The sequence below is a fragment of the Pseudophryne corroboree genome, chromosome 2, assembly GCF_028390025.1.
Source record: "Pseudophryne corroboree isolate aPseCor3 chromosome 2, aPseCor3.hap2, whole genome shotgun sequence".
NCBI classification, from domain to species: domain Eukaryota; kingdom Metazoa; phylum Chordata; class Amphibia; order Anura; family Myobatrachidae; genus Pseudophryne; species Pseudophryne corroboree.
In genome coordinates this window covers 426,567,134-426,591,354 of record NC_086445.1, presented here as the reverse complement: position 1 = coordinate 426,591,354, position 24,221 = coordinate 426,567,134, and the positions used below count along the sequence as shown (strand labels likewise).

The 24,221-nt window shown below is 43.0% G+C and overlaps 1 protein-coding gene across 3 annotated transcripts in view; it reads left to right on the top strand.

Moving 5' to 3' along the window:
- IMPG2 (interphotoreceptor matrix proteoglycan 2) overlaps positions 1–24,221 on the top strand; it is a 182,761-nt gene that overhangs the window by 53,643 nt on the left and 104,897 nt on the right. For 2 of the 3 annotated variants that reach the window (XM_063953575.1, XM_063953577.1), the window contains 3 exons: positions 12,041–12,207; positions 17,296–17,327; positions 18,691–18,714. In XM_063953575.1, the coding sequence (XP_063809645.1) occupies positions 12,041–12,207; positions 17,296–17,327; positions 18,691–18,714 (223 nt within the window). The remainder of the gene's footprint in view (positions 1–12,040; positions 12,208–17,295; positions 17,328–18,690; positions 18,715–24,221) is intronic. The other variant, XM_063953576.1, reaches the window with a different exon arrangement.

The following is a 24,221-nucleotide window of genomic DNA, read 5'->3' as shown; positions in this document are numbered from 1 at the left end:
TGGTTCAGGATGGTTTATGTGCAAACTGATGCATCCACTATCGGTGGATTTTCCCTTATTTTTTGCTATCCTCAGGGGGAAAAGGAAAAGATGATAACAACCGTTTAGGGATTTGAAACTTCTTATCAGGATTAACCCACGGTTCTTCAAACAGGGTATTTAGTTCCTTTGACACAGAAAAAGTGGCTGAGGATTTCTTTTTTATATTAAAATAAGATTCCTCACTCTCCTCTGTCACCTTATCAGGGATTTGCAGAACCTCTCTGATAGCCTCTATGAGAGGCTCTATTCCCTGTGACAGAGTACCCTCCCCCTCCTCCATGTCTGACCCCTCATCATCAGAGTCAGATTGCAGGATATGGGCCAAAGTACGTTTTTGCGGACAAATGGCAGGGTACTAAGTCTCTTTTCATAAATTCAGTCATGGATTGTCTTAAGTATTGTGTCTCTTTCTCATTGCGGGACAATTTGCTAGAAATGTTGGAAATCATTCCCCTAATGGAGTCCAGCCATGCTGGTTCTGCCCTGCTAGCCTGGGAAGGGACACTACATTGAGTACACACTAGTGAACCCCCTGGGGAAGAGGAACACTGTACCTTACATAAAACAAACTCTTTGCCTGACATACTGTATAGTGACACACACAGGAAAAGGTTACATGCACAATTAACCCACAAAGAGCCCTTCCAGGGAGACACAGAGGGAGTAAGGAACCAGCACACGGCGCCCTTACCGCTAATGCCAAGCTTAGCCGGGTCGCAGACTAAGTACCTAGATTAGGGACTTAGGGGGTCATTCCGACACGTTCACATGAAGCGGTGCAAACGGATTGGAAATGGGCATGCGCGTCATTGCCTGGTGACGATCGTCGCTGGGCAACGCCGCCGCCAATGACAAATGTGATCTCAGCGGCGATCGCAAGAAGATGGACAGGCGGGAGGCATTCCGGGGCGGATACTCACCATTTCCAGCCGTTTTTGGGGAGTGGTAAGAGAAACGCAGGCATGTCCAGGAGAACAGAGGGCGGATGTCTGATGTCACAGCCGGTACCTTCATCGCTGGATCTGTCACACAGGGTAAGTATTTGCAGGGCTGGTCTTGTTTTGAGTGAAACTTTTTTTTAGCATAGCAGGGCTGCACAAGCGAACGCAGCCCTGCTATGCTAAAATACACTCCCCCATATGCGGAGATTAGTTGATCGCACCAGCAGCAAAAAGTTGCTTGGTGCGATCAACTCAGGATAACCCCCTTAGTACACTAATAACTGCTCCCCCCCTGCTAGGACCCCCCTGGTACCGCTGAGGTAATCTGGAGTCTCTCCGGAGGAGCTGCGTGTCCCTGTCAGTCAGCGTATGTGCCAGCTGCAGAGGGAAAATGGCGCCGGTGAACTGCTGGATCTGCTCATAGTGAAGCCCCTCCCCTTCAATGGCGGTCTTCCCGCTCTTTTTTATACTGACTGTTTGTATCTGAGTGCATAAAATGGAGACAGACTCCTTTTATGGCTTTGTTGCAAGTCCGCCCCGCTCAAAAGCCGTGCGTCTCCATACCCTCATGCCGCTATAATGGCTGGCGACCCGCTAACTGGGACGCCGGCTTAGTACTCACCACTATTCTTTCTTCTGGCTCTGTTAGGGGTGGCAGCGTGCTGCGGAAATGTACGCTCGCCATGGTGGGGCTTGCGAATAGTTCCCTCAGGAGCTAGTGTCCTGTCAGCGGGGAACGGGACCATTAACCCTTCAAGAAGTTTGGCCATTCCCCCTCCTAAGTCCCACGAAGCAGGCAGGCTGGTGCCATCCAGTCCTGCCTGAAAACAACAAACACAGAAAATAAATGCAGAAAACTCTTTAGGAGCTTCCAGAGATGTGACCGGCTCCTACAGGCACATTTTCTAAACTGAGTCTGGTAGGAGGGGCATAGAGGGAGGAGCCAGCGCACACTATCAAATTCTTAAAGTGCCCATGGCTCCTAGTGGACCCATCTATACCCCATGGTACTTAATGGATTCCCAGTATCCTCTAGTAGGTAAGAGAAAAAAGGTTCCCCACCCTTGTTCTCAGGAATAGGCTGGTGTGTAGTTATGTATACTCCCCGACTTTGCTAGAGAAGGCAAAGTGAAAGAAACTTTCACTTACATCCTTCTCAATGAGGGCTGTTGCTAACTGAGCAAACTGATATACTTGTGAGCGCTCGCTCAGCACCCAATGTGATGAGCTCATTTTATTAATTGACGTTCTGCCTGCCAATACTGCTTGGGCATTTGGAGGTCACTATACTGGCCTCAGTGAGAGGATGCACTGGTTCTGGTAACCTCCTCTGACTCCCAGTCCACAGGGGGTAACTGTCATCTTCATAAGAATGAGCTGGGGTCAGTAAACGCTGCTGACTCAACCCCTTATGGGAGCACGGTTGCACATAGCTCTAGTCAGTGGCAGGAAGGTGTGCCGGCCATTGGAGGCGGTTTGCTGTAGATTGTGGAGGTATTCCACTACAGGTCATACTTACAAAAGATATGTTTCTTCCTGACAGGCATCTCTTGAAGAAACACTGCATATGTATTTCTTTTCTAGGTGCACTTCTTCACAACCTTGTGTGAGAAGGCGGGAGGAGAAGGATACTGCACAGCCTGGGTGCATCCCTGCTGTCATCAGACCTGTCACAGGCTGTCAGGGTTAATAATTCTTCTCCTTTTGTACAATATTTCCTCCTCTGCAGAGGAATTTTCAGTAGAGCCAGACAAGCGATGTTTAGAGGGCAGAGCCGGCCATAGGTATATGCAAACTAGGCAATTGCCTAGGGCATTTGATATGCCTAGGGGCATCAGCAGATTCTGCTGATTAAAATGATATGCGGCATGCCTATATTCTGTATGTGGCATTTCATATGCAGATACAGCTACACACAGTATATAGGCATGCTGCATATCATTTTAATCAGCAGAAGCTGCTTGTGCATCCTAGTCACATAGCAATGCAAATAAGATGCATTTTCATTAAAAAAATGTGCCCGACGTTCACATTGAGGCAAGATTTATGAGGACACATCTGTGTCCAAGCAGAGGCAGAGGTCACAGTGTTAGTGGCAGTGTGAGTGCTGTGTGCATGTGAGTGGGTTGGTTGTGCAGTAGTGTTCAGAATATGTGTAAGGAGCATTATGTGTGTCATGTACAAATGCATTAATAATGTGCAACATATGTGTAAGGGGCACTATGTGTGTCATTATGTGTATAAGGGCATTAATAATGTATGGCATATGTGTACCAGGGTACTACTGTATGTGTCATTATGTGTATAGGGGCACTAATAACGTGCAGCAAATGTGTAGGGGGCACTATGTGTGTCATTATGTGTATAGGGGCACTAATAACGTGCAGCAAATGTGTAGGGGGCACTATGTGTGTCATTATGTGTATAAGGGCATTAATAATGTGCGGCGTATGTGTAAGGGACATTATGTGTAAAAGGGCATTAATAAAGGTTGTCATAATGTGTAAGGCACATTACTGTATGTTTATAAGGACATTAATAATGTGTCTCATATGTGTAAGGGGCATTACTGTGTGGCATTATGTGTTTAAAGTGCTCTACTATGTGGCGTTGCGTATAGAAAGGGCACTACTGTGTCGTCTAATGTGAATAAAGAGCAATAGGGTGTGGTGTAATGTGAATAAGGAGCAATTCAGTGTGATGTAATGTGAATAAGGGGCTCTACTGTGAGGAGTAACGTTTATAAGGTAAAGTGATACTACTGTGGGATGTAATATGAATTATGGACACTATCGCATGATCAAATGTGAATAAAGTGCAGTACTGTGTGGCGTAATTGGAATTGGGGTTTCTATTGTGTGGCCATGCCCCTTGCCAGCAAAAACACACTCCTTTTTGGGCTGTGCGCCAAATGTGCGAACTGTTCCTATTTAAAATATAGGGGGTTCAAACACCAAAATAAGGACTGCTATGGATGAGGGGTGATGGTGCTGGGAAAGAAGTGCAAGGTCAGAGGCGGAACCAGCGGTGGTGCTAGGGGGCACCAGCCAAAATCTTGCCTAGGGCATCATATTGGTTAGGGCCGGCTCTGTTAGAGGGATATCTATTATGTCTCTTGCTGTGAGATGGGGACAGTACTAAAGTGTCTGTAGCAGACACGGTACCTAATTTAGCTTTAGTTGCAGTTCTGCGATTGTATAGATTGTTCTGCATAGAATTGCACAGCAAGAGCCACCCGGCATGTTTAAAAGGCTGTCCAGCACACAACAAGCCGCCACCCATGCATTCACAATTCTGTAAATGCAGCTGCAGAATTGAATATGCATCGCAAAAAATGAGTATCATCAACGGTTGCGGTTGACCCAGAGCTACTCAGAATAATGAGAATGCAGTCACACCGGGCACCATCTTTTAAGTCGCAGCAATCGCAGCTAACATCAGATGTACGCCCCGAGAACGGCCATGACAGACCTGGGTTTTTCCAACCACTCCCCATGAACACCATGTGCATGCCCACAAAAGCTCACAGCTTGTCAAAAACCTGCGATCGCATCCTGGCAAGATGCGATCGCAGCAGAATCGCAGATTGCGGGCTACAGACATGCAATGCATTCATAGCACATGCGCAGATGGTCAATAATCGTCCGTTCTGCGATTTTTCAACTGAAGCTGAATAAGGCCCACAGACACTATGTCCTCCATCTCCCGCTGCTGAGTTAGAGCTGAGCAGGGGGCTGGCTTAGCACGCATGTGACCATGCACTGCTGTTTGCTAGCTGTTGCTAAATAGCAAGCCTCCTGAGGAACAGATAACATGCTACTGCAACTACTGATTTATTGCTAATATGTGCTTGCTGTTTGCAGATCCTACAGTAGTTATGACTTAAGCTGACCATATTATCCCTTTAACCTGGGACACTCATGAATTACACAGGTTCTGTGGCTGGCTGTCAACAAACCTACATTTCACCTGGTTTTAAGCAGCCACAGAACCTGTGTAATTCATGAGTGTCCCAGGTTAAAGGGATAGTATGGTCAGCCTACGGTACTGTAGCTACCTGCCAGGGGGAAAGCTTAATTTTTGTTATGTCTACTTTGAGATAAATAAAATGCATTTAAATAAAGTTTGTATTGTTTTGGAACTTGCTAATTAAGCCAATGCCATTTCCTCCTTGTGAAAAGCTATTTTCAAATCTTTTGCTGCCTATCACTTATTTTATTCACTGACATATACAAGCAGCAGGAGTTACATAGTCTATACCTGAATACACACAGAAAAAAGGAAGAGTATTTTCTATGGGGGCCCTATTAGGAATTCGGTAACATTAAACAGTTTAACATTTCCAACATTAACACATAACTCTTAATATTCTATTATTAAAAAGGTGTGCAAAAAAACTCCCTTCATAATGTAAGCAAAATATTATTAGAAGATAGAATATGTGAGTAAAGTATATGAAAGTGGTAAAAAAAAAAAGAAAGAAAAGTCTGCTGCTTGACAACTTAATAAGACCCTTGTATTTGGGATCAGTGTTAGACTGGCCCACAGGGTAAAACCCCGGTGGACCCACTGCCTGGGGATCAGGTACTATACTGTGTACTTGAATTATACATGTGAGTGATGAATAGTTGGTGTGTGTTTTACAACAGTATCAATCTATTTTTCTATTAGAATGGAAGATTTGCAAAAGTGTCATCCTTTTTATCTTTCTGTAAAGCCTTTGTATATTTTTTTCTCCTTAGAAGGTAGTAAGCTTCAACCTTCAAGAAAATATTTCAGAACTCAGCTGGCAAGTAATGAGTAGGGGGTCTGTAGGATATACAGTACAGTTGACAGTGTTCACCATGTACTCAGAGAATTATTTTATTATTTGACTAGGTATTTCTTCTATTGTCCATGTTACTATTACATAGGGACATAACACACACACACACACACACACACACACACACACACACACACACACACACACACACACGATATAACATTTATATAGATGCTGTTGCTTTCTCTTTAGACATAACCTGCTATATTGTTACAAAGAAATAAGACATTGTGATTCACCTTTAGAATTAAGGAGACAATATTGATTCTATTGTTAATATATTGCTCTCTCCATACAAGAAGAGCTACTTGTACTACTGAGACTTAATTAGTTCCTCTGCATACATGATATAGCAAACTATAAAGTTTTCCTGCTACGAGTCAGGGAACAGGGGCCTTCCAGATTAGGTTGGTAGTACACCTAATAAATAGGTTCTATGCAGGACAACTATCTTTGTTTTTATATTCTGTACTGAAAGGGCTAATTTTAACACAAACACACACACACACACACACACACACACACACACACACACACACACACACACACACACACACACACACACACACACACACACCCACCTTATTTTATGGTACCACATCTCAGTGTAGAGTCACCAGCTTAAGCAGGGCCACCAGGAGTGCAGTCAGGGTCACCAGGAGTGGCATCAGGGCACAGATACATAGTTTGGGACAAGACACCTTTTGACATGTACACATCACATTGAAAATACTTTTGATGTTGCATGGTGAGTAGTTGTGCCCCTGCAAGGCCTGGGATCTTTAGTTGGCAGATGACCCCCTGGTCAGTCTGAGCACCCTTATCTCAGTACCCCCGTACACCCCTGCTGGCATCTCTGTGCACATGGAGTACTGCCTTGATGCTTGATTAATAAGCTTCCCCAAAGGACAAAGTGAAAGCAAGCCTTTTCACCTATGCAAACGCCCATTTTTCTTCAGCAACAGGGCTTTTTATCTTTTGATAACGCTGCCCTTGTTTTCTATACCTGGAAACCACTTAAAGGCCAGAGCCGTGTGCTTTCCCCCTGGCTACATTTTCCAGCAATCCCCTGCAAAATATAGAGTCTCAGAATGAACAATATAAAGAGCCTCAGAAATAAGAGCAGAGAATCTGTTAGGGAATGAATACACAGAGGAAGTAAAGAGGAAGGAAGATGTTATGCTGATAAGAAAGGTACGTAGATGTATCCAGATACTTAGATAAAAAAACATTAGTAAATGCCAAGGGGAAACTCAATTTTTGGCTCTTTATTTATCTTCACCAGTAAAAGAAAGTGACTGGAGTTGGGGAAGATGTTGTGTTTGTACCCTACATGTTATAGGCTGTCCTGCGGAAGGATACACCAGAACTTGTTACTGTTACTTTCTGGTTACTGTAATGTAATGCCACATTATTGTTTCATGAAGTAAAGATTCACACAGTGTGGAGTCATATATAATTGAACATTCTCTCAGGACTGTAGCAGATGACCACCTCAACTGTTCCTTCCCAACCATCTATAATTGGCCTTAGCAGTGACACCCCATTCCTCACAAGCAAGATGTATATTCACAACCCTCTCCTTCCTACTCATGAATGTATTTTGCTGAAAAGAGAATACTTAACTCACCCACATATCATGGCATATTTTTCCAATACAGTGGGGCTTATTTACTAACATTGGTCAAAAGTGCATATATATGCACAAAAACTATAGTAAACTGTTATTTATGAGCTTTTATCTACGTGGTGCAGGTTAGTCAATAAGCAGAAATCTGATGGTGATGTGCAGAACTGCATCTTTAAGCTATTCTAGTATATATTACCTTCTGTGACTCTACACATAACTCAGGCTATTTCAGTAGTATTCTATTCTTCCATATCATTTTATTGCATTGAACCATAGCAATGATCACGTTCCCTGTAATGTTTCTATAATCATCTTTGTCTGATTCTTATGTTAAGATGGCACCTTTAACAATGAAAGGGGAAATGTATCAAACCTCCTAAAGAGTGAACAAGTAGAGAGGTTTCCCATAGCACCCAATCAGCTTCTAGCTAGCATTTATCAAGTACAGTCTATAAATTTATAGGTAGAAGCTGATTGGGCAACTACTCGACTTGTCCACATCTCCGCCCTTTAGAAGATTTGCCACACTTTAAAATGACATCTGAGTAGATGTAAGAGCAGGAGAACCAATTACAAACTGCCATCTCTGATTACAGGTTGTGATTGGTTCTCTCATTGATAGGTTGCCCCAGTTTCCTGTAAAGGGTGTGAGGAAAAGAATGACTGCATGGAAGTGCAGCTTTATATTCATAAGTTTATCTGGGCTTTCTAGATACCCATTGACTGAGAAAATATAAGAATTATGGATATTGCCTACTGGGATTTGGTCACAAAAGGGACACAGCTGATGTGAAAGTGACTGTTAGGCCAAACTGAGACTCCTTAGCCAGTTTGCTGGGTTTATTGGTAACAGCAAGTAAAGGGTTAATGCAGGAACACAGTGGTAATGCAGGGATTAAACACTGTGGTACAAACAGCATATCAGTCATAACACAACAGTAGAATTGCAGTGGCAGCCTGGAGCATACAGAGTTTGCTGGGCATTGTACTGCCCCTGGTGTGGTATGCACCAACAGGCTGTACACTTACTAGGTGGCAGCGGGGTGCTTGTGTACCTAAGCGATGGTAATTCAGTAAACTCCTGAAGCCCGTGGGACAGTGCAGACTGAGTGCTGCTGTTCTCCCAACAAGAATCTAGTGTAAAGAACAACAAAAAGTCTCAGAGAAAGGAGACAATTAAACAAAACATAACTGCCGTGCCCATTTCTTTCTACATTTGCATGTCAATAATTTCTCTGAAAGGGTTGGGTATGCGTGACCAGCGGTCAGGAGACTGCCGGTCACCATTCCAAAGCCACAGGTTGTATTCCCACTCTGTGGGTGTCGTGGACACCCACGAGTGGAAATAGTCCCTGTAAGTCAGCATGCGGACTGTCGGGACTGTAAGAGGGTGAGATTCGGGCGTCGGAGATGTGACTGGCGGTCCCCTGAGCGTAGGTCACGTAACTGCCTACCCTCTGAAATATGGTAAAATCATTACAATACATAAATTCTTTTATAGTAAAAATACATTTAAATTTGTCTTTCATCAATGTGTCCTCCATGGGCGTGTATCACTGCCTCACATAGTTTGGGCATTCAAGACACCAACATTTCTAAAATTTCGGAAGTTGTGCCTTTCCAGTCCTCATTCAGACATTCCCATAAGTTTCTAGTATTTGTTGGAGCCATTACACAAACTTTTCTGTCTAATTTATCCCAGAGTTTCTCAATGGGATTGAAATCAGGTGACTGAGGAGGCCATGTCATAATTTGTAGAACTTTTTGCTTTTCTTTGCTTTTCAAATAGTTGATACACAGTTTAGATGTGTGCTTAGGGTCATTATCTTGTTGCATGATGAACCCCTTTACAATATTTAGAGTTACAATATTGGTACAGCGTGATGTACTAAAATATTGTGGTATCGTTTCTCCATAGTTGATGTTATTTGAACTAAATCTACAACCTTTTGTCCACCAAAACCACCCCAAATCATGATGTGACCCCCACCATGTTTAACTATGACTTCTACAATTATCTAACACACGTTTTCCAACCACTTTTTGAACATACTGACGTCTTCTGGTTCCAAAAAGTTCAAATTGGAACACGGTTCCAAATACTTTTTTCCACTGATCTAGCATCCAATATCAGTGTTCTTTGGCCTATCAAGGGTGTTTTACTTTATTTACAGACCTCAACAATGGTTTTCTGCCAGTTATGCGACCATTTAGATCTAGATTATGCAGGTGTCTTTTAACTGTATCAACTGTTTCTGGAGTTTGTCTAATTTTATTGAGTTCTTTATTGATTGTAGTTGCTGGGAGTCTTCAGTTTTGATTACTCATTACCGGGGAAATGCAGTGGCAGGGGCCCATATGTAGGGGAGTGGCCAGTCTCCACAGAGGTTTGGATAACCATTAGCGAGTGTATAGTCTGGGCCCCTTGATAAGAATATATAGTACATACTGATAGTGCATGCACAGTACAAGATTAATAACACCAATGCACTGTAGAAAATCTGATCCGGTCTTGTGACCGGCACTCAGGATCCCGGCGGTCACCATGCCAATGCCGGGATTCCACCCATTTACCAGCCCAACAGTCGGCATGCTTTGTTGCGTTCGCCCCCCACTCCCCCCCCATTATGCTTTCCAGTGTTGGTATGTTGACTGCTGGGATCCCCAGCGCTGGTCTCCCAGCCCCAACACCTAGAAAATATGCCATAGTAGTCTGCAGTATAAAGGTAACTTTGTATTATGTTTAATTCAAGTACACAGCATGGATCATGATCTTTAGAGGAGGAGATGGGGTCCCCGGGTAGTGAAGCCCACAGGGCATTTCCCCTGTGCCCCTGTGAGCCAGTCAAACCCTGCCTTTATACCTGTTGCTTTGTATCGAGCTAATGTATATGTTACACTAGATTGTGGAATATTTATTTATTTATTTTACAATTTGTCGATGAGTACAGCCTACTTCAGAAAGAGTTTGAATGTTGCCACACAATTCAAGTGGATATTTGTGTCTTTTCTTCATTTTGATATAGTTATTGTTATTATTATTGATTTTAACTCTGTAAAAAAGGAAACTAAAATAAAGTAAGAAATAAAATTTTCATTTAATAATATGTATTATATATAAAAATGTAATAAAATGAATCAACATACATATCAGATTTATTAATGAACAGCTCTAAATGTACTTTTGCATATGAATATACTTGTATCAGCGATAAAAATGAAATATGCTTGTGTTTACAAATATCGTGCAGTATTCATTCCCCTTCAACTGGACCACTGGACCTAGGTTGTTTTTTTTTTTTGGGGGGGGACTCTTTTCCACTGAACAAAAACCTGGGTTGATATGGGATCATATGCAAAACCCCAAGTTTTTCAAGGCAGTGGAAAAGGGGTATTACTAACCACAGGTGATGTACGGCTCAGGAAAATATTCTTTAACTGAAAAATAGATGTTTGGAATAAACATCCAGCATATACAATATGAAAAAAGAACAGTGTATTGATGTAAATATATTTTGTAGAAGCTTAGTTAGTCTTTAAAATAAAAAATAAACCTTTAAAATAGAGAAGACTGGAAGGACATTTGTTAAATCAGCAATACTTTATTAATATATATTCAATTTTGTAATGCTCACTAGTCTATTTATACATGTTATAGGCCCTACACACATGCCGATTTGTTTGAAAGATATGAACGATCTCGTTCATAAATGAACGAGAACTCGTTCATATCTTTCAGTGTGGAGGCTCCAGCGATGAACGATGCGCGGCCCCGCGCTCGTTCATCGCTGGTCCCCCGTCGGCTGTGCATGCAGGCCAATATGGACGATCTCGTCCATATTTGCCTGCACTTCAATGGAGCCACGTGACGGGGGGAGTGAAGAAACTTCACTCCCCCCGTCACTGCCCCCCCGCCGCCGGGTCGCCCGTCGGCCGTATCGGCCGTCGGGCACCTCGGCGGCACATCGCCATATGTGTAGGGCCCATAGAGCATCTATATGGGAGCATCTATATGGTATTTCGTTTCATATAGTATGAGCTTAAAAAAACATGTAACATGAGACTGGACACTTGATTGATAAAGAATGATAAGATGTACTGTCTGCACTTTATGGTTACTGGACTAACCTCAATGATTAACTGCAAAATACCAACAAACACAAAACTAAAGGCCCATACACATTAGACGATGTCGCTCTGTGAGCGACATCGTCTAACGTTTCCCCCTCCCGGGCCGGCCGGTCGGCGGCCACCTGCACGCACTGAGCGATATGACCGCTCATATCGCTCAGTGACGTCACGCCCCCGCCAGCCCTGCATGAAGGTCGTGGACGACAGTCCACATCCTTCATGCATGCCTTACCGACAGCGACGATCGTTGCCGACCCGCGGGGCCGCGCATCGGTCATCGCTGGCGGCATACACACTTAACGATAAAATGAGCGACGTCGCTCAAGGAGGGGGAAAATGAGCGACGTCGCTCATTTTATCGTTAAGTGTGTATGGACCTTAAGATGTTTTTATGCTATGGCTCTATTTACTATAATTTATTTAGTATTCAATCATAACAAACATTACCTTTTTTTTTATCTATTTGCATAGTTTGCCAAGAAACAGTTTGGGAAGTTTTCAAGATATTTTGGGACCGACTTCCTGACCAAGCAGAATATCAGCACTGGATGCATTTATGTGAAGAGGGCACTATGCCTGCGTTTGAAATAGGAGAGAATTTCAGCCGCTCTGAAGACCATCATAAGCTGGTCATAGAGGTAAATGACTACAATATTTCTTATATGTTGAACTCAACAAGATAGTTAACATTCTGATTATTAATTAGTTTTATATACTTATGTTTTCATACTGAAATTCCACACAAATAATTTTAAGGTTAACCACAATGAATCTTAAGTTTATGATTTTTATGTATTGCTCTTAAAACTCTACACTTCTGTCTCTGGAACCAGTTCCGGCACAGACAGAGGGCATTTTATGAAGAACAGAATGTCTATGCTGTTAGAAGCTTTTCAGTTTATGTATTGGAGTCCTAATGTACATATACTTAGTTTAAGACAGAATGAACATTAAAAGTAACAACTGTTCATGCTGAACATGCTGGCAGCACTTTGCATCAGATGCCAGAGTCTTGCATGCTGATGTCACAACTCTCCCAGCTTCTAGGTTGAGTATCGTGGAGACTTCTATTGCATCCTTTTTTTCATTGTTGCTTGTTGGTGCCTGTGCTTGTGAAAGTTGCTGTTTTGTTGGATCCTGAACTTGAGTTCCTGTGGTATGACTTTGTGGGATTGTCTTGGTTCTCACTGATTTCTCCTGCCCTGACCTAGGCCTGTTTTTGGATTGTGTTTTGTCCATTGCAAGCCCTGACCTATATTATATAACTTATGTAAGTGTCCTGGCTCCAGCTTTGACCCTAGACCGTATAACCAATATAGTTTGCATGCTGTCAGCCCTCACTGATGTATTTCGTATACTGCACTCCCAACCCCCAGATTGTATAGTTTGTCTGCCTGCCTGGCTTGTGTAACTGATGTAGATTGTCTGCTGACAACACTGACCTCAGAGTGTACAACCAATATAGTTTGTCTCACTGCCACCTTGACCATATATTGTATAACTAAAGTAATTTACCTTCCACCAGCCCTGATCCCAGATTTATTCTGGGATCCCAAACTGTATACAGATATAGTCAGCCTGCCACTGCCTAACCTAGAGCTTTGTTTTTCTGTCTTCTCTTGGGAAATTCCTGCCTATTTGTCAGTCTTAGCCATTATGACCTGCCAGGTGTGAGCATATTCCTGTCTTTCTGTCTCACCTGTTTAACATATATGTGGTCTTGCTTAGTGTCCTGTTTATCCTTAAACCACTGCAATACCTTTGGGAGATACGTATTTACTACATGCAGTTAAAGATCTAGGGGCATCTGGTAAGTGTGTCAAGCTTTAAGGCAAAGACAGCTTGCTAAATGTGAAGACCTCATGAAGTTGTTCTAAATGTTTTATCACCTCTCTACTGGTATTGCCCTAATAGTCAGGTGAAGTTTTTACTTCCTTATTAGTTGTACTTTCCAGATTGTGGGCATCCCAATTGGTGCAATATGTTCCTTCTAGATCACTGATAGGCAACCTAGTATATCTAAGTGTCCACATGGACATCCCGCTAACCTTCAATACAGTATATCTGTATATTAATAACAGAAGGACGACTTTTATGAGTGACTTATTTCTATGATGCCATTGTCTGAGCAGGGCACATCATTTACCAAATGAAGGGTCTTGGTCCGGAGATTTGCAGAATTATATTGGCGTTGTCATTGGTTGCTTGGTATGTGGCAAAACGCCTGCCAGCCCTTTACAATGCACCACCATTGTGCTCTTTGAAAATGTGACAGTTGGTGAACTATCCCTGTGTACCTGTTGGGTGACCTGAAACATGTGACCTGCTGGGTGGTTTAAAAACTGTGACAGTTATTTTTTGATTTTTCTAAATTTGACTCCTAAGGGGGTGAAAATGGGTAAAATGATGTGCCCAGCAAACCTTTGCCCAGTTGAAACTGGGCACATCAGCTAGTTACCCTAAATATCATTAAATGGCTAAAACAATACACTCAAAGAAAGAGAAACTCATCTGTAATAACATATCAACAGACATTTTTTAATAAGCTTAACAAGTCTTAAAAAACGTATCTAACAAATCAGGAAGAAGCTGGGGGTCGGAGGTGCAACATTATGGCCGCTTGTTGCCAAATATTGTTCTAGACTGTGACAGATTATACTGTAATATTAAGGTAATGTTTCACTGTTACAAACAGAACTAAGTGTGTAACGGCTAGTATGGTTGGTAATATTTCCATGCTAGCAGTTACAGATCACTTTAGATGCAATGGCCGATATAACGTGATGCAGTTGGTAGGTGTCTATACTGATATGTCTGTGGACAATGTAATTCATAGACATATCATGTCAGATGTGCAGCACAGCCAGTGGCTGAGATATATCTGCACATCTAGCTGTGTGTATGGGCGGTCCTTCAACCTCCCGTACACTTGCTGCAGGGACTGCCCTCCCAGCTAGTCAGGTAAACTAATTGAGTGGCGGCTCGGTAAGTGTATATGCTTACCTGTATTGTTACTGCAATACAGTGACGTGCGGTGAGGTCAGGGGCTGGGGAGGCACTGCAACTAACCCCCCCCCCCCCCCCCCGCACAAAAAAAAAAATGCAGTCCCCCCCCCCACCGCTAAAACCAGCACCAGGCAGAACCAGCTGGGGGGGGGGGGGGGTAATGCCATAGCAGGGGAGACACTCAGTGTGGGGTCCCCCTGCCATGCCATTATACACCCCCCAGCCAGTCAGCCCAGTGTTGGCATTCCTCGGAAAGTGGGGCCCCCAAAAAATGAAAATGGGGTCCCCCCTCCCGAGCAATAACCAGCACTGGGCTGATAGCCCAGTGCTATGCCCCGCACCCCTGGTGGCGGTGGGTGCGGGGTTCATTGTATGCTCTGTTCTTTACAGGTGGCCTACAGGTCCCAGCAAGCCTGCCCCAGCATGCTGGCACTTGGAGAACCACAAGTGCCAGCATGCCCGGACATAAATGGCCTGCTGGCACCTGCAAAGAATAGTAATATTGTTCTTTACAGGTGACCTACAGGTCCCAGCAAGCCTGCCCCAGCATGCTGGCACTTGGAGAACCACAAGTGCCAGCATGCCCGGACATAAAGGGCCCGCTGGCACCCGTAGTCCACCTGTAAAGAAAATATTAAAAATAAAACACAACACATACTTTAAAAAAATAACTTTATTAAACAGGGTCTTCACCTGGGGGCGGCGGCCTTTAAGCTCTTTTGCGTGGCCCCCGCCTTTCCCAGGGCTTCTGGCGTCTTCACCTGGGGGGGTGCCACCTCCCCAGGGCTTCTGGCGTCTTCCTCCGGCGTCTTCATCTGGGAGGCGGCGGCCTGTAAGCTCTTTCGCATGGCCGCCGCCTTCCCAGGACTTCCAGCATCTTCACCTGGTGGGCGGCGGCTGCTAAGCTCTTTTGCATAGCCGCCGCCCATCCAGGACTTCCAGCATCTTCACCTGGTGGGCGGCGGCTGCTAAGCTCTTTTGCATAGCCGCCGCCCATCCAGGACTTCCGGCGTCTTCGGTCTTCAGGAGCTCTTCTCAGCTCCTCCTCCGCCGTCGGACTGACAGCCGCTGCCTCGCGCTGACTTATATAAGTCAGCGGAGGGGGCAGGGCGATGACGCGGCGAGCCATGATTGGCTCACGGCGGCCATCTTGAATTTCAAAAATGACGCTGAGGCGCCATTTTTGAAATGGGTACCGCTTCCGCTGCCAAACTCTGCTGAACTGTAGGTAATGCCGCGTCCCGCCGCCTCTACCGTCGTCCGCATCACCGCCGCCAGCACCTCCGCCGCCCGGCCCGCCGCATCCCGCACTTCCGCCGCCCGCACCTCCGCCGCCACCGAGGCCCACACAGTGATTGACAGCGGATCCAGTGACGGATCCGCTGGCCAATCATTGTGGCCTTACTGACAGGGGATGTGCTTTCATAGGTTGAAAGCACGTCCCTGTAGGAAAGCGGCACCTCTAATGGTGCCGCTTTCCCATACAATTTCAATGGGCTTTTCCTGCCCATTGTTAGGCCCCACCCGCACCCGCCCCCCGCTCCCATATCTTTTATCAGTCGGTACGGGAGGCACCACGATCGGTGCCTCCCAAACTGATTTAATCATGAGTAAAATAATAAAGAAGATACTTATGTATCATAAGTATCTTCTTTGTATTATTTTACTCATTAATGACAGGGGAGGCACTGCCTCCCCTGCCTCCCCTGACTGCACGTCCCTGCTGCAATAGTGGATCCACCATCAAGTCGACAAGGTGAGTACCCAGCTTTACTGTGTTATGGATAACTGAACATTTTAACATCTGATACAGCAGGTGGTTTTGTAGCAATGACAGTGGTTTCTGCCTAACAATATATACAACAACTTATGGAAAGATAAATGTTTACACTCCTGGTGTTACACTTTTGAACTGAAACATTTTTTTCCCCAACAATATTTGTTACACTCCTATTTATGTGTTGGCAGATATTTGAAAGGATTGTTTCTGAGCTGGATATTTTAGCGATAATTATTTTTTTACCATGCCATGAGATGGCAGCTTCCAATAGTTATTAAATTAACTTCAGTGGTTCCCTTGTGCTAGTGGACAAGATTCCTGTTGTTCATTTTTCAGTTTTACCTTACCAATATGTCAAGGTTGGATGAGAGGAGAATCTCCAGTCAATGGCTTCTACTTTCTTTACAGGTTTAGGGGTACATTTACTAAGCAGTGATAAGAGCGGAGAAGTGAGCCAGTGGAGATATTTCCCCATCAACTAATCAGCAGCTCTGTATCATTTTATAGCATGCAAATTATAGATGTTACTTCAGTGCTGATTGGTTTATGGGGCAACTTCTCCACTGGCTCACTTCTCCACTCTTATCACTGCTTAGTAAATGTACCCCTAAGTTAGTTATTTGAAAAAGTACTGTTTATAATGTGTCAGGTTGAGGAGCCAAAAGCCTGGACTATCTGCAAACCTTTCCCCCCTCCCCATAATATAGTTTGAGACTTTATATATTTGGATGATGGAGACACCAGGATACATTTACATTTATCTTGATAAAACATTTAACTCATTTTATACAACTATAAACATGTCTTAATTACATTTATATTAAGTATTAGTTGTAATTGTAATATTGAATTAACTCAGTTCACAGAATATCATTGTTTTGCTGTATATCCTTTGAGTATTTTTATGACACAGCTATACAATCTGATTATTTGCTTACAGAAACTGACAATGATCAAACATGCTACAAGCAGGTAAGTCACTGATTGACAAACATTTGTAGTTACTCTAATTATTGAGCCATTTGTTATGCAGTTATGTGTCATGTCTTGTGGGAGTCCATCAGGTGTGATAAGCAATCCCAATAACACTTGTATTTCAAGAAACTTTAGCAATAGGCAAATATCCGCATTAGCTCCCAAAAAATATGTGACAGAGTTTTGTCTTAAAACAGAAATTTTGAAATTAAAAGTGTTATACAGAATGTGAATTTAATTGAATACATATTGTTGTATAATAGATTATAGTTATGCCAATGGTTCCCAAACTTTCTTGAATCACAGTACCCTATAGAATCAGCATTTTTTCACAGCACCCCTAGGCCATAAGTTTCATATTGATAAATTAAGTAAAAATTATTAAAATATGTAAATTGTGCTTATCTGTCATCCTTATGGTCGGTTATGTGGTGGTGTACAAGGTTCTACTTCTGTTTGTCCACATATCTTATGATTGGCAGCCAGCAGCACTTTTGTCTATCACATTGACCATAAATAATTTGATTTGATCCTGGGCCATCAACTTTTGAACACCCCTGCAGTTGCCCTGTGGCACCCTAGGGTGTTACAGCAACCAGTTTGAGAACCACTGAGTTAAATAGTAATTTTCCGTATTCCTTCAGATAATTTGGGGCTTCTGCATATGTGTACAAAAAGTGTATTTACTGCATCATACAAATATATTTACAAAGATACATCCAGCTCTTACACCAGGTATTCTTACATCCAGATACATGCATGCCAACCAGATCATAGAAAAGTTTTTCACTAAGGGAGATGTATTAAGCTTTGGAGAGAGATAAACTACCAGCCAATCAGCTCCTAACTGCCATGTAACAGGCTGTGTTTGAAAAATGACAGGAGCTGATTGGTTGGTAGTTTACCTCTCTCCACTTTATCTCTCTCCGATGCTTAGTACATCTGCCTGAGTTTTTGATAATAAAACAAAAAAACTTATATAATACAGACAGAATAATATTCCTTCATGTGCATGAATGAGACTAGCAAAGATCTAATTATAAAATACAGCTGAATACACCCATACAATGATATAATATGTGCATGCTGAAGGAAGAAAGCACCTATCAGCTTTAGTGGTGAATTCACAATCAGCCAATCAGACGTATTTAGCTAGTGCTGGTAATCAGAGAGCCCAAACATATGAAAGTGCAAGCACCAAATCTGTATACAGACCTAGGCAGTCACTTACTTGTGGGCATACTCAGTACATATATGCATATTGTACATGAAGCAAACAGCCAAACACCCAACTAAGCATAAGCCCCTTAGTTTTTATTTATCAAAACGAAAACTTATTTCTATTACCTTTCTATTTAAGTTATTGCAGAGACTGGACATGTGGGTAAGTAGCTCTACTTACAGTCTTTCTATTGTACTTTATGACATGTCATGGCTGCTATAATCTACTTTACTATGTAATGTTTTAGTTAAAAAAAAGTATTTGGGTAGAGTCTCTTTTGATTCTTATAGGTTATGTATTTATAATTCTTCTTAAAATATATGTGCATTTAAGTACAGTGACCTTATGGGTAGCAGGGACATATAGCGGAGAGTGCTGGCAGTAAGTAGACTTTTTGAGATGATGCATTAGGAAAAGTTGACAAGAAATGATTTAGCAATGAATTTGCCCCACCACTCTGTAGCATAGACCTTGTCCTAAACAATCACAATCCAGTTGGATTAGTTCCACTCAGGTTTGATCCCGAAGGATTTAAAACCATGTCAGCCAATGGTAACCGTCTGCTAATATGTGACATTATCAACAGACTGGGAAGTGGCACAGAAGCATGTGTGGCACATTTCCACTGTGATTTGATCACAGTTTTAGGCAAAGTGATACTTTCAATAAAAACAAAGTAGAACTGGTCTACAACTGCCTAAGACAGAGGTTCTCAAACGTGGTCCTCAAAGCACACAAACGGTGTGGGTTTTATGTCTATCCATGCATGGTCACAGGTGACTCAACTAGTACCACAGTCAATTTAATTTAACATGTGTGCTGTGCTTTGGATATGCTTAAAACCTGTCCCGTTGGTGTGCATTGAGGAACGCGTTTGAGAACCTCTGGCCTAAGCAATTATAATAATGAATGACCACTCTCAACAAGTTGTGTTTTTGGCAACCAAACTTTGTCTGCTGCCTGAGGATGATGAGGCTTTATGACTATAAAACATATAGAACATGGGTAAAGGACAGCTTTAGGTTATAAAGCTGCATTTGTCAATGTGCTGTAATGATTATTGAATAATTATTGAAAGTGGTGATAAAAAAACATAAACAAATGTTACAATCACTAATCAATAATTGAACGTACAAATATTCTACACAAAATACCCCATAATGACAACATTAAAAATGTTTTTTTTTTGTGATTTTTGCAAATTTATAAAAAATAGAAAACTAAGAAATCACATGTACATAAGTATTAACAGCCTTTGCCATGAAGCTCAATATCGAGCTTAGGTGCATCTTGTTTCCATTGATCATCCTTGAGATGTTCCTACAGCTTAATTGGAGTCCACCTGTGCTGAATTCAGTCGAATGGACATAATTTGGAAAGGCACACCCCTGTCTATATAAGGTCCCACACTAGACAGTGCATGTCTGAGCACATTCAAAGCATGAAGTCAAAGGAATTGTCTGTAGACCTCCGAGACAGGATTGACTCGAGCCACAAATCTGGGGAAGGGTACAGAAAAATATCTGCTACTTTGAAGGTCCCAGTGAGCACACTGGCCTCCATCATCCATAAATGGAGGAAGTTCGGAACCACCAGAACTCTTCCTAGAGCTGGCCGGCCGTCTAAACTGAGCGATCGGTGGAGATGGGCCCTAGTCAGGGAGGTGACCAAGAACCCGATGGTCACTCTGTCAGAGCTACAGCATTACTCTGTGGAGAGAGGAGAACCTTCCAGAAGGACAACCATCTCTGCAGCTATCCACCAATCAGGCCTGTATGGTAGAGTGGCCAGATGGAAGCTATAGCAGCCCGCTTGGAGTTTGCCAAAATGCACCTGAAGGACTCTCAGACCACGAGAAACAAAATTCTCTGGTCTGATGAGACAAAGATTGAACTCTTTGGTGTGAAAGCCAGGTGTCATATTTGGAGGAAACCAGGCACCGCTCATCACCAGGCCTATACCATCCCTACAGTGAAGCATGGTGGTGGCAGCATCATGCTGTGGGGATGTTTTTCAGCGGCAGGAACTGGGAGACTAGTCAGGATAGAGGGAAAGATGAATGCAGCAATGTACAGAGACATCCTGGATGAAAAGCTGCTCCAGAGCGCTCTTGACCTCAGACTGGGGCAACGGTTCATCTTTTAGCAGGATGATTCTACACACACAGCCAAGATATCAAAGGAGTGGCTTCAGGACAACTCTGTGAATGCCCTTGAATGGCCCAGCCAGAGCCCAGACTTGAATCCGATTGAACATCATTGGAGAGATCTGAAAATGGCTGTGCACTGACGCTTCCCATCCAACCTGATGGAGCTTGAGAGGATTCACCAATGTAATTTCCCTATCAAAGCTCCAGCATAATATAATGTGTGTACACAATGTGTAACTATAGGAGGGGGATGCAGTAAATTTACCGACAATCAAAATCCCGACGGTCAAAATACCTACAGTAATTGACCGACGGTCAAAATACTGACAAGTTCAAAATACCGGCATGTAAAATGTCGACAGGTCAAAATGCCGACGTGAGTTTTTCATGATTTTTTTCATTGAAACCGACTTATACTTTAACATCCCAGTGGACCTGGAGGGGGAATACAATAGTGTGCCGAGCGCAGCGAGGCAGCGTGCCCGAAGCATGGTGAGCGCAGCGAGCCATGCAAGGGGATGTGGTACACTTATATGGTGTCCATGTCAACATACACACCAAAAAACAATGAAAAACTCATGTCAGCATTTTGACCTGTCGACATTTTACTTGTTGGTATTTTGACCTTGTCGGTATTTTAAATGTCGGTATTTTGTCCATGTCGGGATTTTGACCTTGTGGGATTTTGACTGTCGGTCAATTGCTGTCGGGATTTCAACCGTTGGGATTTTGATTGTAGGTATTTCATACCGATCCCATAGGAGGAGAGAAGGAAATAAACTGGTAATCCTGTGTGCTCTGTGGGAAACCCTTCTACTTTTAACCCATGTGCTGAATGAATTAATGAGACTGGGGGACTCCCAACACAGGACTAGAAGGCAGTGTAGTAATAGCACAGGCTTCTGCTTCCCTGTCAGATCTCCCCTGGTATGTGATCACATTGCAGGGAGTGGTAACAGTTTTGGTCAGGGATGAAAGAGCCCACTGAAATACCTTACAGTACTTGCAGGGATGATGGCAGGCAGAGCGTGCGAAGTGGGTGCTAATGCTGATAAATCCAAAGCTGCATCTCGCGGGCGCCGGGTCACATGAGCACAGCACAGGACCCGGAAATAACACTCTCGGCTACGCACGTTTCACGTAGAGCTTGTTCACACCTTACTGAATAATTTTACCTTGGATTGTTAATTGATTATATTTTCAGATTAGCCTTCTATGTGCAGATTCTTTGTGTTCTCTCTTAATTTTTCTAATGAAATCACACAATTTATGCTACATATACTGCAGGAGCGGTAACATCCAGTGCAGTAATCCGTTCTTCCCTCACACAATTTGCAGTAGACCATTCCCCCCTTGCGCCCCTTTGGCCTGGGCGGCCAAAAAGGAGCCATGGCCTTGTGGGAAGGGGCGTGGTCTCACAGGAAGCATGCGTTTACTGCAATACAGAGGCAAGGCCTCACAGGGCAGGGCTTGGTCTCGCAGGAAGCCCATGTTACATCACTCAGGAGACATGCCCAGCATTCCTCTGACTGCAATGCCAGCTCCTCTTCAGTGACAGGCACTGCATGAGAATTGCACAGTGCAGCACCCTGCTCTCTGTCACTGCAGAGGAGCCACATGTTGGTGTTACCCCCTGGGTGTGGTCCGCAGTCCCCGCAACCCCCTTGTGATGCCCCTTATATACTGATACTACTCACACTCCATCATCAGCCTCCAAGTGCAATGTATTGAACCAAATTGTACAGATTGTAAAAGTGTCTTTATGACATATTTTTGTGTATCCTTTATACAGTTACTATCTGGACTGACAGTTATATGGACGTTATATATATTGGTCAAAAAAGATGACAGTACAAAAGGAAGAGCATCATTTATTATGTAGTAAAACTCTGTGTGCATAGACTTTACTATGGACCAATGGTGCTGGATGGAAGAACTTCATTTCAGTCACATGACAAATTATCTGAAAACTTTGCTGCTGGCGAGCAATTAGTGCTGCCCTTTTCCCCCCACTGCCATTATTATACAGCATATGGAGTTAAATACTCTGTCGGGAAAATGAATAAATTAAAAATGTATGAAAACTCTCTATATTGACTAGAAGTCATGGAAACACTTTAACTTCTTTAAACACTTTGCATATAGTATATAGAGAAATTACATAAAGGACATTGTACATAATTATGAAATTGAAAATTTCAAAGTGGATCAGAGCAAACATTGAAATTCTTTGCATAAACTGTATATTTATAAAACGTATTCAGCTACCGTACCGGAAGCCTCATTTTAATGCTCATTAGCAGAAGTGAAATCCATTATTTCAGCACAATGCTGCATATTGTTATTGTGTTGAATAATAGTTGCATACTTATTAAGTAATTGGGTTAATAGGGCCATCTACAAAATCTTTTTGAACCAAATGAAAGTAAATGAGAAGTTATTTAGAGAACTGTGTCAGGACAGATGCCTTACATTCTAAGTAAACTGACAAAGAAGGTAAAAAGTTCAGGCCATGTAACTTGCAGAATAAACATTGAAGATAATGTGAACATTCTAATAAAATAATAATAATCATAATAATAATAATAAGAAGAATGCCAGTAATAATATGAATAACATATTTTAAAGTTATTGATGAAAAATCTTTACTCCTCTCATTAGGTTTGTTTTAGATGGCGATCTATGCTATATATGGGTTGGGTATGGGATCCCAGTGGTCGGAAACCCGGCGGTCAAAATACCCATGCCGGAATCCCGACTGTCAGAATGTCGGCAGGAGGCGAGCGGAACAAAACTCCTTGCGGTCTCGGTGGCTCGCTTCGCTTGACACAGGTTCTATTCCCACTCCATGGGTGTCGTAGACAACCAGGAGTGGGAATAGCTGTGGCGGCGCTGCCGGCATTCTGGCAGTCGGGATTCCGGCATTGGTATTTTGACCTCCGGGATTCCGACCACCGGGATTCCAACTGCATCCCCTGTATAAATGTACACATCAATTTAGATCTTTGTTTGTCTTTAGAAATAGCACAGAACTTAATATAAAATATACCCAATGGAATTAAAACCATAGTCCAATGCTTACCTGTTTATTGTGACCTATACATTTAGCAAAATGCTGTAATGAAATGTAAGTTATGAAAAAGAAACTATAGTCAGTTCTGAGTCTTTGGCTTCTGGACCAAACTTGTGACTAAGGCCCTCATTCCGAGTTGATCGGTCGCAAGGCGAATTTAGCAGAGTTACACACGCTAAGCCGCCGCCTACTGGGAGTGAATCTTAGCTTCTTAAAATTGCGACCGATGTATTCGCAATATTGCGATTACTAACTACTTAGCAGTTTCAGAGTAGCTCCAGACTTACTCTGCCTGTGCGATCAGTTCAGTGCTTGTCGTTCCTGGTTGACGTCACAAACACACCCAGCGTTCGCCCAGGCACTCCCACCGTTTCTCCGGCCACTCCTGCGTTTTTTCCGGAAACGGTAGCGTTTTCAGCCACACGCCCCTGAAACGCCGTGTTTCCG